General features: G+C 36.9%; 1 protein-coding gene across 1 annotated transcript in view; it reads left to right on the plus strand.

Annotated features, from left to right (window-relative positions):
• Nucleotides 1-19,087, plus strand: part of Tim9a (translocase of inner membrane 9) — a 58,086-nt gene extending 38,999 nt beyond the window's left edge. Inside the window, exons 3-4 of the mRNA XM_090375420.1 lie at nt 3,002-3,097; nt 18,845-19,087. Of these exons, the coding sequence (XP_090231546.1) occupies nt 3,002-3,097; nt 18,845-18,982 (234 nt within the window). The 3' untranslated portion in view covers nt 18,983-19,087. The remainder of the gene's footprint in view (nt 1-3,001; nt 3,098-18,844) is intronic.
• The last annotated feature ends 279 nt before the right edge of the window (nt 19,088-19,366 follow it).

Here is a 19,366-nt window from a genome sequence, read left to right on the forward strand (position 1 = left end):
GGATTCTTCCACTTGCTCAGATTACGAACCTAAAGGGACATAAATTCAAATTGAGGAAAGACAGTTGTAGAATAGATATGTGGAAATTTGCCTTTAGTCAGTGGTGATAGTTTAAATAAATTCAAGTCCAACTTTTCTAACAGTGAGGTAATTTTCCTTGGTGATTTTAATATTCACAACTCCAGCTGGCTTCCGTTTTCTAGTCACACCGACCCAGCTGGTCGAGATGCTGACGCTTTTACAATTACTAATGACCTTGCACAGATTGTTCATTTACCTACAAGAATACCGGACAATCCTAACCATACAGCCAACACGCTTGATGGTTTCCTCACAAACAACCCTTCTAAGTACACGGCCAAAGTGAGTGGTCCTTTAGGCACCTCAGATCGCAACTTGGTGATTTTCTCTTCTCCAGTGGAGCCTTTATCTCACGGCTATTCCCAACCTCATGTCATTTGGCATTACAAGAATGCAAAATGGGATGACCTGCGAGATTTCTTTTCTTCTTTTTCTTGGTCAGATTACTGTTTCAAAACTTCTGATGTCAACGTTTGCTCAGATCATGTCAATGAAATTATTCTTGTAGGAATGGAATCCTTTATTCCACACTCCACTTTAAAATCTCATCCTTTATCTAAACCTTGGTTTTCCAATAAATGCACTAAGGCTGTTCAAGAGAAGAATGTTACATTGTAATTGGCTTGTTTCCAATTCTTCAGTTTCATTTTCTGCCTACATCAAAGCTCGCAACAATTGTAAAGCAGTTATTAATCAGTTCTAACTAGATTTTGAACAAGCCAAGAGCAGAAAATTCTCTTCTTGCCCGAATGGTAGCCTAGCATTCTGGTCTCTTGCCAAAGCGATTGGCTGTAACTTTTGCCAATCTCTGCTCCCACCTCTGTAAGACCAGATGGTTCTTGACATACTATGGCCATAGTTGCCAATGTGCCTAATAAATCCCGAAACAAACCAGATGGTTCTGTTGTCACTTCAGCCAAGGATAAAGCTGACCTGCTAGCATGCCATTTTTCTCCCAACTCATGTATTAATAATCTTGGCAAAACACCTCGCACCATTCCCAAAATGCTCCATTCAATGCCTCCTGTGGTCTTCTGTCAAAAGGATGTCAGAAGGATTTTGACGAATCTTGATGGTCAGAAAGCTGCAGGTCCTGATGGTATTTCTTCACTTTTTCTCAAAATCTGTGCTCCTGAACTTACTCCTGTTCTTTGCTGCCTTTTTGCACTTTCTTATTTCCAAGGTGTTTTTCCTTCAGCTTGGAAATTTGCTCATATGCAGCCAATTCCTAAAAAGAGTGACAAATCCCTTCCATCCAATTATCATCCCATTGCAATTACTTCTACTCTTTCTAAAGTAATGGAGAAATCAATTAACTGCCAACTCTTAAATTACCTAGAAACCTTCCGTCTGATCAACGATCGCCAGTATGGATTCCGTCAATGTCAATCCACAGGCAATATTTTGGCTTATGTTACCCATTTATGGACAAATTCAATGTAAAATTTCGGTGAAACACAAGCAGATCGCTCACTGAGAGTGATGGTAGATGGCTCTCTGTCTTCTAACTTCTCCACTAATGCCGGCGTCCCCCCAAGGGACGCCGGCAATGTGCTATCATCGTCCCCCGATGATAGCACATTGCATTCCACTTTCCAGTTTGAGAAACCTTACCCTGCTCAGTCAGCTTCAACTTCTCGAAAATCTGCTACCAATTCCTTAAATGCTGATCTCCAGGTAATTCTCCAGTGGGGCAAAGACAACTTAGTTGATTTAAATCCTTCTAAAACTCTGTCTTGTCTTATATCTTGCAAAAAGAATTCTTCTGCTCAAATTCTTATCTTTGGTGATACTCCGATTTTTAGCCAAGATGATATATCTGTTTTGGGGATTACCTGACTCTAATCGCTAATCTAATCTCTGTTGGCACAAGCACATTACAAATATTGCTTCCTCTTCTTCTAAAAAACTTGGTTTTCTCTTTCGACATTACTTTTCTTCCAGACTCTGTAGAAATCGCAAATCTGTCCTACCATGGAATATTGTTCCCATATCTGGGGAGGTGCCCCCAAAACCTCTCTCAGACTTCCCGATTCCATTCAGAAGAGGACAGTTAGGTTAATTAATGACTCACCTCTAACAGTCTCTCCACTCGCTGTCTCATATACATACTGTTTCTGCTGCATGCCTTTTCTAATACTTCTAAGGTGCAAATACTTCCATGGGCCCTGTTCTTCTGAATTGGCTTTATAATTCCTGCTCTCTCTCTCTCTCTCTCTCTCTCTCTCTCTCTCTCTCTGTCTCTCTCTCTCTCTCTCTCTCAACAGTCCGAACCTGTGCCGCCACAACAAGCCAACATCCATTTACTGTCCAATTTCAAACTCACAGAACCAACTTTTTGTCTTTTCTGGAACAACTTTCCTTCATACGTATTTCCTGAAAATTAGAATCTACAGAAGTTCAAGTCTAATGTCAACAAATATCTTCTTTTATCCTCTCAGCCTCCAACCCAAGAACAGTACTAAGTATTTATAGGTTCTAATACCTCTCGTGTTTTGGATTTTCATTTGAAAAAAAAAAAGAAAAAAAAAGTAATTGATGCATTAGTGCAGATCAGTAACTGCCATTGAAAATTAGGATATTTTAAGTGCATTTGCATTAAATTTAGGAAATCCAGTTGTAGGCATCCCAACCCCCAACTATTTCTGGTTTCTCTGAACAGAAAAATTAATCAAAATGATCCAAACAAATATTTTTGAAAATTTGAATTTATTGAAAGTTATTTGAGTGTGCATGCAGGTAAATGTTAGGAGTTAGTGCTATAGTTATAAGTTTAGTATCAAAAAAAAAAAAAATTTGATATTCAGGACAGTACTTTGATTCTTACTTTGCACTACACTTGGTTTTGGTCAGTTTATAGCCTTATAAAATTGCTTTTTACCTTTGGTTATACTAAGAGAATTTTTTTTCCCTCTTCCAGTTTAAAGATTTTCTTTTTTCCTACAACAAATTGTCTGAGATATGTTTTGTGGATTGTGTTCATGATTTTACGCTTAGACAGATTAGGGATAAGGAAGTAAGTCCTTTGTCCTATACTAATTAGCATGCCATGTTCTTTTATTAATATAAATTTTTCTGTTAATATTGTTGCTTATCATTAAAAAAAATTCATCTGCAAAAAAAAGTTGCACATATATATTTTTTTTTTTAGGCACACACTAATTCATAACAAAATATTTTAATGAAATGATACATCAGTTTTTTCCATTATCTCAAATGGGGAAAGAGTTTTTGCTCCAAGAAATTCATATATTTTACTATTATCATTATCATTTAAAATTATTACAAACATCCTACTATCAGTTCTGTCAGTATCCATTTTAAGATACTAATAAAAAATAAAGGGAAACTAGACTTAGTTTTCTACTTTAAAATAAAATTTGATGTTTTATATTCACAATAATAAATAAATTAATATAGCAGATATACATACTTCTCTCATTATGAGTTTACATCTCCCCCAACCCTATATGAATTTCTAGCTGCTCCTCTAATCTTTTCAAACCCAGTGATACAGGTGATTCTCAAGTCAGGAATGGTGTGATAGTCGCTTGAAAGACTGCACATGTTCATTTGATTTTGTTGGAAAATATACAACAGATGATAACCTCTTACAGCTTGATTTAGTATTAAATATTGGTGTAGATATGCCATAAATGGCTCTTAAGTGAAAACTGTGATAGCAGTGTGAAGGCATTGTTTCAACTGCATCTCATATTGTGATCATCCTTCACAATGAGCTACCATGTATTGCACTACCTCAAATAAGTAATGCTTCACTAATAGAGAAGACTATTGTTACTTATTCTTGGTGGACACCACCACCCAGACGGCACCATTTCAAGGCTTGTTGGCCTTTCATCAATGGGTGGGCAGGTACCCTGTTATTGAAATCATGACAACCCAGTTGTGGAGTTAATCACATAATATGAGAGGTGTCAAAAGGTGTACATGATAATACTATAATAAATCCAAATGCAACAAGGCATAATATTATAAGAGTTAAAATTACACTATTAAATATTGGTGTAGATACACGATAAATAGCCCTTAACAAAAACTACAATAGTGGTGTCAAGGCATCGTTTCAACTGCATCTCATATTGTAATCATCCTTCACAATGAGCTACCATGTATTCCACTAAAAATACAATAGTCTTCTGTATTAGTGAAGCGTTACTTATTCGAGGTAGTGCAGTACATGGTAGCTCATTGTGAAGGATGATCACAATATGAGATGCAGTTGAAATGATGCCTTTACACCACTATTGTAGTTTTTGTTAAGGGCTATTTATTGTGTATCTACACCAATATTTAATAGTGTAATTTTAAGCTCTTATAATATTATGCCTTGTTGCATTTGGATTTATTGTAGTATAATCACATACACCTTTCAGCATCTCTCATATTGTGTGATTAACTGCACGACTGGGTTTTTATGATTGCAATACCAGGGTACCTGCCCGCCCACTGATGAAAGGCCAACAAGCCTCGAAATGGTGCCGTCTGGGTGATGGTGCCCACTGAGAATAAGTAACAATAGTCTCCTCCATTAGTGAAGCATTACTTATTTGAGGTAGTGCAATACATGGTAATTTGTTGTGAAGGATGATCACAATATGTGCGATACAGTTGAAATGATGCCTTCACACTACTATCGTATTTTGTAATATGCTTGTTGCATTTGGATTTATTATAGCTTGATTTAGTATATTCAAAATTTTTTCACAGAGCACTTTTTTAATGAAATATGGACAAACCATCTCACTAATTCACGTACTAAGTGTTTTTTATTTATTTCTATTCTTACTCTTTTTTATTTTTTTTATTTTGTGAGGTTAAATGTACAAAAGTATATATTAGTTTATAAAAGTATGTATATGCGTAGCTAAATTTTGTCTTTTTACTTCCACTTGTTCTTCAACTTGGATGGCATGTAGACTTTATAAAAAATTTTAAGGGGGGGCTCCTCGAAGGTAAAGAAAGCCAACACAGGAAACTTCAGGAAAACTTACTGGGAAGACTCGTTTCCTACTACCACAGTTTCTCCCTGCATTCTCAGTAAACAGATGGTGTGTGTTATCGGTAGTGGCAGTAGAAGTTGATAATGATGTATTGATTAGTTTTTCTCATTATTAAAAGCATTTATTTGTGAATAAATGCCTCTAGTACAGATTAGAGTTTGTACTTATAATAATAGTAATTATAATAGTAATAATAGTTGGATTTATGTAATCAAGTGGTATTTTTGTGCTAGCTTCTATTGCATTATTCTAGCAACCTGGTCTTGTCTATCAGTGTACACCATCTGGGTAATCACCCTGCATCCCTCAGTGATCTGCTGGAATGTTTCTGAGGCCAGGAGACATTGTCAATATGTATCATCTGTCACTATGGGGCCCTTGGCAACGTAGTTCCTGGTTGATTACCTGGTCTTGGATGGAAAGCATGAATCCTTTGTAGGTAAGAGCCTCCCACTCATGAGTTATGCATTGGAAGCCATCTTATCTATTCTTGATGGAGGTCATGGTACTGTTGCCATGGGGTGCTTCTTCACCCATATTTCTGTCTCTGTTTCTTCTGTCTGTGTAAGTGGAGTCTCATTGTTAAGGAGGTTGAATGTTGTGTGCCATTTGTCTTTCTTATGTCCTGGTAGGTTGGTGCTGTGTTTTCCTGGAAGTAATCACACAGGTTCTTAATCACCTTCTCCCCTTGTTCAGTGAGGTCAGTCAGTCCTTTCCCTCTTTCCGGGCTATGGTCAGTCTCTCAATGGCCAACTTCAGCTGGTGTTGGCAGTTCTTGATCATTGTTATCCTGATTGATCTCATAATCTCCTCAAGCTCGTTATTGGTCCAATCTATGATTCTAGAGGAGTATGTTAGTACTGGGACTGTAGGTGTTTGTGGCTCTGGCCATGTTTCCATGAGTCAGCTTGATTTTTAGCAGGCTCCACAGTCTTTGATGGTATTTCTCAGTCAGGCAAGCCTTGATCCCTTGAGTTCTAACTGTTGAGCATGCATTATCCACAAATATTTGTAGGTCTCTCCCTCTGTAATGGCTTCAATTTCTTCACCTGTCTTCCTCTGGTAGTTTTAGCCAACTGGATTTCCGTGATGTAATTCATGGGTCTTGCATTTGTCTAGGTCAATTTACATTCGTGTATTAAGAATTTGCAGATAAAGGAACCACTAGGTGGCAGTGATCACAGTGTACTGATGTGGGATTTACTAAAAGATAAAATTACAATTAGGGGTAAAGGAAAGGGTTTTTGCTTCCGTAAAGGTGACTACAGTGGTCTTAGAAAGTTTTTAAATTCTGTACAGTGGGATAAACTGACAATGTTACCAACAGTAAATTCTAAGTGGGAAGCATTCAAGGAATTAATCGTGGATGCTACTAAAAGTTTCATACCTATTAAGAAATATTGTTCAAGGTTTAGGCCTAAATGGTTATCTAATGAACTAATGAGGGGTGCATATAAATTATCAAGCGACTCAAAAGCCTATGGCAGATATAAGCTAGTCTGTAATCAGGTCACAAAGGAGGTTAGGCAGATTACGAAAAATTCTTGGCAAAAGATGCTAAGAAAAAAAGCAAGGATTTCTTTACTTATATAAACTCTAAAAGGAAGGGGATGAATCTGATTGGTCCACTTGACATCGATGGTTCGACTGTTGATGATCCTGCTCAGATAGCAAACAAACTGTATGAGTATTTTGCATCTACGTTCACACATGAGGAATTATTAAGGTTTGAAAATGGCAGAAGGTTATCAAATTGTAGCAGGATACTTAATGATTTTGTAATAACTGAGAGCAAAGTGGAGGAAAAATTGTTGAAGTTAAACATAAAAAAAACACCTGGGGTGGATGGGATCTATCCAGTTATATTAAAGGGGGCGGCAAAGCAACTAAGCAAACCCTTAGCCATAATTATGAGAGCATCCTTGGACTCAGGGGAGGTTCCCACAGACTGGAGATGTGCAAATGTATTCCAAATTCACAAAGGGGGATCGAAGGGTGACACGAGTAATTACAGACCAGTTAGTTTAACTTCTGTTCCGGGTAAAATAATGGAGTCACTGGTTAAAGATGCATTGCAGGATCATCTAGACAAGACATAGCACGGATTTGTTAAGGGAAAGCCTTGTCTGAAAAATTTGATAGGATATTATGATGTGGTTACAAAGGAACTGGATGCAAAAAATAATTTTGATATCATATATTTGGATTTCAGGAAAGCTTTTGACACTGTTATGCATGGAAGACTATTGTACAAATTGGAGCAGAATGGTATTAAGGGTAATTTGCTACAATGGATAAAAGGATGGTTAAGTGGGAGAAGATAGAGGATGGTAATCAATGGGTGCTCTTCGTGAACTAATGTTATTAGTGGAGTATTACAGGGTTTAGTGTTGGGTCCACTGTTGTTTTGTATATTTATCAATGATATTGATGAAGGTATATCAGGCTTAGTGTCGAAGTTTGCAGATGATACAAAGGTTGACAGGTTGTTAATGACAGTAATGGCAGTGTGCTGCTGCAACAGGATCTAGATAATTTGGGCAGATGGGCTAAGAAGTGGCAACTGAAGTTTAACCTTGACAAATGCAAAGTACTGCATATGGGTAGAAGTAAACCCAGAGAAACGTACCAAGTGTGTGGTACTACGCTTAAGCTGGTAGAAAATGAAAAAGACCTGGGAGCAATTGTGCAGGTAGATATGAAGTTTTCTGAGCAATGCAGACAGGCTGCCATGGCAGGTCATGGGGTTTTGTCAGTGATATATAGGAATTTTGCTAGCAGGGAAAAGAAGATGATTATCCCTCAGGCCACGCCTTGAGTACTGCGTACAGGTCTGGAGGCCTCATTTTAGGAAGGATGTAGATTTACTTGAGCATGTACAGAGAAGGGCAACAAGATTGGTGAGGGCAATGAAGGGATACTCTTACCAAGAGAGGCTTAAGTTCTGCAAATTGCAGTGGCTGGAGACTAGGCACCTGCGCGGTGATCTGATTGAGGTGTATAAGGCCTTGAATGGATTGAGCATGCTGAATTCTTCCACTTGTTCAGATTACGAACCTAAGGGGGCATAAATTCGAATTAAGAAAAGACAGATGTAGAATAGATATGCGGAAATTTGCCTTTCCGCATATCTATTCTACATCTAATAGAATAAGAAATAGCCAGCGGGTGGTTAATTGCTGAAACAAACTTCCATCTGTCGTTGTGGAAGTTGATAGGTTGAATAAATTTAAGGAGGAACTGGACAGGCATTTGGAGGGAATGATATGTTTTTTTTTTTTTTTTTTTGGCTGATGCTGCATAAGCTCATACACATGCTTTCTTGCATCACATGCCACTACTACTACTACATCCTGCTGCCAGTTCTGAAATCTTCAGTGATCTGGAGTAGTTGTTGGGGATGATCCTCAGTTGCCACATAGTTTGATGTCATCCATGTGTACATCAGGTGAAAGAGGGTGTACAGGCTCTCTCTCTCCTTTTAATGATACATCCATACTTACTGTTGAGCATGATGGACAGTGGGTTGAATGTTAGAACCATAGTTGACTTGGGGAATCTCCACAGAACAGTGTTTCTCAACCTTTTTTTAATTATCACCCCCTAAAGGGATTTTTTAGACAATTTTTTTTTCCTAATTGCCCCCCCCCATGAAATTTTAAACAAGAAAATACTTATTCCTTTTGGATGCTTCTGATCAAAAATGGCATCAGGGTCTAAAGATTATGATTACATCCTGAATTAGGTCAAGGTAATGCAGATGTCGAGTTAGTGTGATACAACTTGCTGTAAAGGGAAGATGACTGTTAGGGTATGTTACAGACCAAATGACACTGAAAGGCATGACAAAATTCTCTTCAGGTACACCGAACTGGCTTGTAAGCACACTTTTGGGCAATAAAACAAATGTCTCAAAAATTTTTACCTTTCTCAAAACGATCAGTGTATACCACCTCCTTTAGCTAGTCAAAAATCAGTTTCCTGACTCTCGATCCATAAAGAAATAGCATAAATACTAACCTATGCATGGCACACTATGGCCATAGACGCCCATGCGTCAAAAAAATCCACAAACAAACAAACATACTAGTAAGCACGATTATCTGATTATGAGTGACTCCAATTCCTTAAAAAACTTACTCCTTTTATTCAGTGGGATCCTTGAGCCTGATGCTTCTTAGCTAAAAGTTCAATGTTAGGTATTGTGTTAGAAAGTTTAATTCAGTCAACTCTTGAATATATATCAATTCTGTTTCTTTCCTTTATATATATTTTATTTACTGAACTAACACCACTTTCAACCATATGAGACATTGGAAAACAGAGAAGTACTTTGGTCATTCCAGAACCCATTGTTGGATAAAGAATTTTAGTTGTTTTTGATCCCCACAACTCAGCCATTCAACATTTTTCGAAATTATATTTGCATTCTTTGTTACATTTTAATTCAGTGAGTTCTTAATGAATTTCTTCACTAGCAGACCCAAAATCACATCCAATTGTATCTAACATCCATGACTTCACTTCAAAAGAAAAGGAATCTGAAAATCTATTTTTCATTTCACATTTTAAAGAACAACTTACAGTAGTATAAGTCCTTTTTGTGTTTGCTGATCTCCTTTACTAAATCTGTCTCCTCTCTTCGCTTTCTAAAAAACTAATTATTGTAGTCAAAAAGGTCTTAAAATCTTGTTAAACAGTTTCCTTTAGAAAGTCATCTGACGTGTATGTAAAAGAAACCTCGAATACTGTTCTTCAGTATCAACACAAAATTTTCTGAAAAGGCGATCATATTTGCCATGTGACTTTATTTTATTGATGGTTTTAATAACTATACTGAGATATTGATAAAGAACTGGACTAATATTTTTTGCAACCAGACGATGTCGGTGTACAATGCAGTGTATTGCAAGAACTTCGCTTTGTGACATACTTCCTTTAGGTGGGCTATAAAACCTTTGTCTTCCAACCACGGAGGTAGCAACATCAGTGACACAGGATACCAAATTTCCAATAGTACTTGTTTTTCATCAAACATGTTTTTACAGCAGCAAAAATGGATGCTCCTGTACAGTTAGTTTCTATAGATTTTACAAACAATATCTCTTCTTGCAATGTACAATCATCATCGAAATAATGAAAATATGCCATTAGAAGGGCCTTATTGTCAGCAACTGTGGATTCGTCAATCTGAATACATAATTTTCTTGTTTTTAGTTTGTCAATTAGCTGCTCTTAAATGTTAACTGATGTCTCATCGATTCGTTTTCAAATGGAATCGTTGCTCAATGGCAATGTTTTTAAAATACTGGAAGGATTTTGATGCATCGCTGTTGAAATTACAGTCTAATGCAGGTCATATAACAGTGCCAGCAACTGTATGAGCACTACCAGTTTTTTCAATGATTTCTTCAATTTTATAAGATGCAATCATTCCATTGTCATTTGTAATTAAGGAAGTAACAGTGTTACGTTGTTCAAAATTCTGTTTTCAATTTTTAAAATATTCGTTATGTTTACCAACTTGATTAGGATATTTCCTTTTTAAGTGATCTAAAAGTCTTGATGGTTTCATAGCCTCATTTGAAAAAGAACTATTACACATAAGATGCATAGGCTGTCTTGAGTCAAATGGACTTTCAATAAAACCATAAGCTAGATATTCATCCAGATACTGTTGATACTTTTTTATTTTCAGCACTTGACATGATTGATGATGGGTTGAATAACTACAAAGAATTAAATAATAAAATATAAACTATTTTTATTTAACTCTCATAGCCCATGTCACTCACAAAAGGACTGTGGATTAAAAATAAACAACTTCCACGAGGAAACAATAAATCAATACTAATTGTCGCTTAGAAAGTAGAAACAATAGACTGAAACATTTCCTCATCTCATCCAAGCTTCATATATTTACCAATGAAACAAAAGAATAAATAAATAAACCATGCCGCCATCAAGGTCGCAGCTATTGGAAAGGTGCAAACGGCAAGGATTTCGGAGACATTACCTCTTAAGCACTTAGGCATTTAATGCCTATGAAAAGCAAAGGTGGTTGAATTAAATCATGCCCATTATCTTCCTTTTATCAAAATTCTCACTCACTCCTAATGTAATATACCTATATGTTAAAAATCAGTTGTCACCTATATGTTAAAAAACAGGGGAAAAGAAAACCCAATGAGAGAAATTAAATATTAAGGAATAAGATGTCATCAGGTAGTGTTGAACTTGAGGGCTACAAACCATTGTAATACGCATTTGCCCCCAAAAGCCAATTTTTGCCTCCATTGAGAATCCCTGCCATAGAAGATTCCTATTCTGATAGGGATCAATCTGGTTGTGATGTTCTTGACCTTGATGGTGATCCTCCACTTTGCCATGGTTGCATCTAGGAAGCATATCGGTGTTGAGATGACTTTGTAGATCTTCAGTGTGTCTATCAGCTACCTTTGGGATACGGAGTCAAAGACCTTTCGGTAGTCTACATAGGCCATGTACAGGTTGTGGCTCTTCTTTTTAGCTTGCTCCTTAACTGCTTTGTCAATGGTCAATTCCTTCTCACAACCTTTTCTCATCTGCTTACATCCTTTTTTTGCTGCTCAGCCATAATATTCTGCCTCTAGAAGTGGTCTGATATCTTCTTGGTTATGCAGCTGTTCAGGACCCTTTTTTTTTGTACATTGTTGGGAGACAGGTGTTTAGTCTGTACTTTGCTGGTCTATGATGTCTTTGCCCTTAGCCTACAGATAGGCGATTCCTTGAATCAAAGACTGGGATGTGTCAGAATGCCTTATCTGGATGAACTGATCTGTTATGTTCCTGGGTGTGCAGCTGAACTTCTTGTACCAGTAGTTGTGGACATTACCTATCCTTGGGGTTTGCCAGTTGTGGGACTTCCTGATCGACTGTTGTAGTTCATCCTCCTGAATATTCCATTCTGTTGTTTGTATGTTCTAGGTCTATCCAAGGGGAAACGGCCATTATGGCTAACTTTGCTGCTTCACAGATTTCCCCAGAACTCCTTGAGTGCCTTCTGTTCAGAGAGGGTCTCTTGCCATCCTCCTCTTCCCCAGTGTTCCTGTAGAAGACACTCTGATTTTCAACAGATATCCAGTTGTCTGTTTTACTGAGCACTCTCCCTATATTAGCAAAGTCTTGCTGAGTGCAAGGAGGTTCAGCTTGAGAATATTTGCTCTGGTTAAAGACAACCTAATTTTATTGAGAGACTATTGTCAGGGAAATGGGTAATATTTTTTGTAATAAAGATAGGTGGACCAGAATCAGGGGGTGTTTGCCGGGAGCAACAAATTCTCTGATTTTAAGGATGGTAAAGAGAGCATTATTATTCATGTGGGGACTAACGATATTAAACAAACATGACCTGGCCATTTGTTGGGTAAATAAGACCATGCTGAAAAAATGCCTTGCATTATGTCAGAATATGTATGTTTCTGCAATTCTGTCCAGACACAATAGAAGGTATTATATGCTGAAAGCCTTGTGAATTAACTTGAAACTGGAGAGAATCTGCAAGACTCTAGTTTAAAAATATCTATCAGCATAGCCTGCACTTGTAGATAGAAGGAATCTATTTCGTAAAGATGGTATTCATTTGAACAGAGGTGGTGCAAGGATTTTTGCCGGTATCATTGAGGATACCTTAAGTGTTCAGGGAAACTGCTAGTTAGATGGGAGAAGGGTAATGTAGGTCTGCATTTATCTGTGATATGGGTGAAAGTAATACTTGTACTCACCTCAAGAATTCTTATTTAACCACAGATGTCAACAAGATGTTCTGATGCTAGCAATGTTTCAAATGAGCAGGATCAGGAAGATAGGTAAACAAGCCTAAATAGCTTCAAGGGGTGTATGTCAGGGTAGTAAACTGTAGAAAAATACTTGGTCTTAACTGCCTCTACAGCAATGTCAGTAGTGTTGTCAGTCAAGTAGCTGAATTTGAATTCCTGGTTAGGACAACTAATGCAGACATAATAGACAGCCTGAGTGCGAAGAGCTTTTGCTGAGTCTGAAGTTGTCTGCCAGCATAGAATCTTTATGGTGTGAGTTAGTTGGAAACAAAGTTATAATCAGAGTGAAAGTAATCTACAGACCAGAAGATTGTGAAGAATATAACAAGAATCTTTATATGCAAATGGAATGGACAAGCAAGTGCAAATGTCTTATTATGGGTGACTTCAATCACGAATTAGATGACATAACAGGGTCTTAAAATACAAGAACCATTGGCAGGTAGCGATCATGCAGTTATCAGTTTGAAGATGAAGAAAGATGTTGTAGTAGTTAAAGGTAAAGGCATGAGTTTTAATTTTAGAACAGGGGACTTTGACAGTTTAAGGTGCTATATGTCATCTATTAATTGGGCAGATTGCAGAGTGAGGGAGAATACACTTGAATTATGGAATACCTTTAAAGAAAAAATCACAGAAGCCATTAACGCATACATACCATTAAGAAAATATTTGAGGAGGATGCCGAAATGGTAGAGCTGGCGAGTCAAATAGAGCAGAAAAAAATAGCATAAGGCAGTTACAGAGTGAGAAAAGTACTGAAGCCTATAAGAGCTACAAATTGAATTGTAATAGTACCACAGATAAGGTTAGAGAGGCCAAGGCTGTGTATGAGAAAGCACTGGCTAAGAGGTCAAAGAATGGGGACAAGGAATTTTTCATGTATGCAAATACATGGAAGAAAAAGCAAATCAGATCAGACCCTTGTGCACTGGGTGTGAGGAAAGTCTTAGACAACCCAGCCGATGTTGCAGATGAATTGAACAGGTACTTTGCATCTGTCTGTACTGAAGAATAACCCTCCATTTCGAAAATACAGATGACTGGATTGGAAAGGCAAGTAAGGCTCCTGGAGTTGGTGGCATATACCCAGTAATTTTGAGGAAGAGTGCCAGAGAGTGTATTGAACCATTGAAGTTAATTATGAAGGCATCTTTAGACTCCTGTAAGCTTCCTCTGGAGAAGTGCCAATGTATCACAGTACATAATGGCAGTTCTAAGAGTGAAGTTGGTAACTACAGATGGTGTCCTGACTACAATGGTAGAAAAATCTTAGAAGTAACGATTAAGAGTGCAATACAGGGACATTCAGATAGATATGGCATTACAAATAACACACAACGTGGTTTTGTTAAGGGAAAATCATGTATAACTAACTTAGTAAGCTATTTTGACATTGTTACTCATGAGCTGTGTGGAACAATTTTGACATAGTTTATTTGAATTTTAGCAAGGCATTTGACTCAGTCCCTCACGAGAGTTTACTGTGTAAGCTGAAAAATATCTTGGGATTACTGGAAAAATTCTAAAATGGATTTTTGGGTGGCTGCAGAGCAAAACACGGAAGTTGTGATTAAAGGATATTCTTCAGATTGGGGTAAAGTCAGAAGTGGGGTTCTCCAGTGATCAGTTTTTTGACAATTGTTTCTGGTTTTCATAAACGACATCAACAATGGGATAAAAGGCTTAGTGTCAAAATTTGCAAATGACATAAAGATTGGTAGAGTAGTTAATGATCAGTACCAAGCAGCACTCCTTCAGTATGACTTGAACAGGCTGCAGGAATGGTCAGAAAAGTGATAGCTGTATTTTAATGCAGCAAAATGCTGTCTTAGCATTTTTCTGAGAAATTTAATAACATTTGGGCAATAGCAACCCCAAAATAAATTAATACACTTGGTGTGGTTGAATTAAAAACAGTACAGGAAGAAATGGATCTGGGAGTTACAATATGAGTGGATATGAAGTTTTCTGAACAGTGTAAACAGGCAGCCAGTAAAGTCCATGGTGGTATCCTAGCAATGATTTATCAAACATTACAGACAGTTGTAGGATAGATGTGTAGAAGTTTGCCATTAGCCAGCAGGTGATTGATTGCTGGAACAAACTGCCATCTGTCATTGTAGAAGTTGGTAGCTTAAATAGATTCAAGGCAGAACTAGACAAACATTTGGAGCAAGTGGATGAATAAAATGAGAAGGGGTTTTTTTGGCTGATGCTAAATAAGCTTGCTTTCTTGCATCATGTGCCTTTGCTAATGCTAATTATCCTGTAGAGCTATGGAGGTCATAGGCCTACTATATAGGGCAATTGTAAGACCACATTTGGAATACTGTGTTCAAGTATGGAGATCTCAACTAAAAAATGACATTGAGCTTCTTGGAAAGGTTCAAAGATGGGTAAATTGCATGGTGAGATCAGCAAAAGGTGACCATATGAGGAAAGACTGTATACATGGAGTATAGAGCTCGGCAAATAAGCACCATAGAGAGGACCTGATTGTGGTTTTATAAGGTGGGAGGTTAGTAAAATGGATAAAGGTAGAATTTTCACTGTTTTAAAGAATTCCTGAAGTAGGGGCATAAATTCAAATTACAGGGAAAGAGGTTTAGATTGAATTGTAAAAAGTTTTCTTTTAGCCAGCTAGTTCTTCATTGCCGGGAGAGGTTGTCTTCACAAGTAGTTGGATTTTGAGTAAATTCAGGGGTCAACTGGGTATTTACCTATGGAGTAGTTAATGATCAGTAAGTACTCTTATGTACTCTCTCTTTTTTTTTTTTTTTTTTTTCTGTACTGTAAGGCTATTACTATTCTTCGATCCTCTGATTATTTTGCTGTTTTATTTAACTAATTAGCATATTAAATCATATTCTATAAATAGCTTTATAGGCCTAGTCACAGGGGTTAGTATGCATACAGAATACACAGGTGGAGATGGATGCAAATCCTGGTGCCACTCACAGCAAATATACATGCAACAGTCCTAGCCACATTCGTTACTTCATTTTTAAAGTCAGCTAGAGATTTTGTAAATTACTACTTAATATACATAGAACCTTTGTATCATTGATTTGGCACAAATATCATAACTCGTAACATCGAAACTAAAAACTTTGTACTGTAGTTTGTGGTAGGAGGACTTCTGGTGTCTTGATTGTGGTACCTCATAGGTATCTTAAAATCATGTAGGTTGGTTGGCATCAATAGATGATTTTATTAGCTATTATAATTAGCTTGTAATGGTATTGCATAAACTCAGTAACATAATACATATAAACTTGATAGTGTAATACATATTATTGCTGCATAACGAGCATGTAATGTTATTATTTCACTTAAGTATATTACTTTAGTGTAGTATTCCCAATTAAATTGAATTTGAACAGAAATTATGCCTCAGACCAGAGCAGCAAAGCATAGGACTCAAAGCAGCTGGAGTGCAGTGGCTTGGGGGAGAACTGAGATGGAATGGTTTTCCTCCAAATCACAGCATCACAAAATCTACTACTTGTTCCATGTTTGTGGATCTATCTGGAACGGGATGCAATATAGCCAGGGGGGGGGTGTCTTTGTGTGTGTGTGTTCAGTGTAAAGAGTGTGAGGATAATAGGCGTCAACTCACTGTTCTGATGGGCATTTATGACAGCTGGAAAATAGTAGATGCCCTTGAAGGAATTAAGTTGGGGGCCCATCAAGCTCTCAGCTGTCCACTTCAATGCCAGAGCTTACACATGCAACACAGTGGCATCCCCCAAAGAAGATTCCCAGGTCCTACAGATGGTAGCTATTGTTGGTGACTCTGTTGTCAGGGTAAATGGGAAATGTATTGTCTAAAAAGGATAGGTAGAATACAACCGGGGTTTGTCTGCCAGGGGCAAAAGTTGATGACAATGTAGAGCAGATACTATCTTCTATGGGTACAAAAGGTAATATTTTTGTAATGTTGGCACTAATGACATTAAGAGTAGGTTATGTTATGTTATGTTATTTTGGTTTTTAGGAGCATTAGCAACTAAGGCCATATTGCTCCGGGATATGCGGTGGTCATTCCTTGACCTTTCCACATCCTCCGTATTTGGTGGTGACGGGCTCGAACCCCGGTCTAATCAAGAAGCGTGTGCTACGCACTGCTGCTCCTTCCCACCTGGCTACGGAGGCACCTTTAAGAGTAGGAGTTCTGAGGACTTACTTAAGAAGAACTAGATACACTCTTGGGGGGATTGATCGGTGAAATAGGAATTTTTTTTTTTTTTTGCTGATTCTGTATAAGCTTTCTTTCTTGCATCATTTACCACTATTAATACTAATACTATACTCATATGTGCTATGGATGTTTTATTTTTTTGAGGATGGTCATCACTTTTATGATCAGCTTCTTTTATCTCATTAGCAGTGGGTCATTTGGCTTATCTTCTGCTCTTAGCTGTTCTCTCTTCTGCTCTAGCCTGCTTTCCCAGGCCAGTGGTTTCTTCTCTTTGTTTTTTTTCCCCCTTTGGTCTCCTCTTTACTGTATTATAATTTAAATAATCATATGTATAATTCATCAATGAAAAGGCATCTCCATACGGAGGAATTTCCTCCATTAAGTGATAAGGCCAGCACAGATGTTAACTTAAATTTATTGAATCTCAGGCACCCCTGGTTGGTTTGAATAAAAAATGGATTAACACATATCTAGTGACTAACTCAGAACTCTAAGCTAGGTCCTACTTCTAGTCAACCTACATCAGATTGTTCCAGAATTGTCAAAAAATGTAAATAAAACACAGTGTTGTAAATATAGCACTCACTGAATTTGATTCTGACATTAATCAAGATATGTCAGCAATTTTTCAAGCAATTGCCAACAGGAAGGTTACTATGAGCTACCTTACATGCAAAGCTAATAGAATAACCAAAGCTTCTGGCAATTTTATTTTGGACAAATGGTCCAGTTTACTACAGCACTACTTTATAGACAATGAGAAACTAATGGCTGCTCTTGATGAAGTTAAAACTAGAGCTAACCTTTTAGACAAAGTTGTGGATACTCTCTCTCCCTCTGAAATAACTTCTGATGCTCACAAATTGCCTATTGAAAAAACAGTTAAAAGCCCTAGCACTGTTTGTTCTTTTGCTGAAGCTGTCCATGGAAGCTCTGTTCCATCTTCTACTCAACAAACAATTCAAGATGATAGCTTTTCCTTTCCTAAGAAACCTCCTACAGATAATAGATAAACACAACAAAATTTATTAATAATTCTTGCTAAAGAAGACAGTGAACTGAAAACCAGCAATGATGTTAAGAATTTGATTACAAATACTTTAAAAACTGACTTTAGAAGTGTGAAAATTAAGTCACTGCGACTCACAAAGAACAAAGGAATTATGATTGAGACTGAATAATTCCGATTTGGTAAATATAACTAACTCCAGTGCCAGCTCTTTCTACTGGTATTTCCTGTGAAGTTCCCAAAAGAAGTAATTCATCAATCCTAATATGACATTCCAAAAGTTTTCAAAAAAAAAATTATGAGAAATTTTGTTTCTCCAAACTGAAAATGTAACTCTGAATTACTAGATTTTCATTTAACCGAGGTATGGTTATACTGCATGTTAAAATCTAGAAAACATTGACCAAAACTGTAATTTAAAAAATCCTGTTAATACATTAGACTCAAATCCCAGATTTAAATTAAAGGCATTTTAATTACAGTTTTGGGCAGCATTTTATAGACTAACATTTATTGTGCTTCTGACCTCAGAGGGTTTTCCAGTATCTAATTCATGCTGATTAAGTAGGAGGGTTCACTATAATTATATAAAGGGGAACCTTGAGGGACTATTGCATTTTCCACAAGTTTTGCTTGTTAATTTTTTTAATTTTAAAATAAGATGGATTGCCTTATTATACTTATTCATTTACTTTTCTAATTTTTTTAGGATCGGTGTGCAATGAACTGCATGGAAAAATACCTGAAGGTAAACCAGAGAATTTCTCAGCGGTTTCAAGAATTTCAGATGCTGACCAATGAAGCTGCTGCTGCAGCATCACAGAAAGCTAGTGTCATTATGCGATGATGCTGGCAATCTGGAGAATTGAACAAGTTTGCTGTAAAAATTGATATACTAAGAATCTAATGTAATGGAAAAATGAGGAAAGGATGGATAAATAATCTATAATATGATAGACTTTCTCAGCATTATACTTTCTACTTAATTATTAAACTGGAAATTTTCTGAATTTCCCAAAATTTTTCATCACCTAGTATCTAATCTGCAGTTATTTACAAATTTACACTAGACAATATTTTTTTTATTTACTTATTATATCATTATATAGTTTGTAGCTTCTGTTGTATAAAATTATATAACACCATATTGGTAAAAAAATTTAGAAAAGATTATAATATCAAAAAATAAGTACCCTTTGCTGCTTTGGTTAAAGACTAAAGAAATACTATG

This window comes from Mastigoproctus giganteus, chromosome 6 (genome assembly GCF_048544385.1).
Source record: "Mastigoproctus giganteus isolate SK-2022 chromosome 6, ASM4854438v1, whole genome shotgun sequence".
Classification (NCBI taxonomy): domain Eukaryota; kingdom Metazoa; phylum Arthropoda; class Arachnida; order Uropygi; family Thelyphonidae; genus Mastigoproctus; species Mastigoproctus giganteus.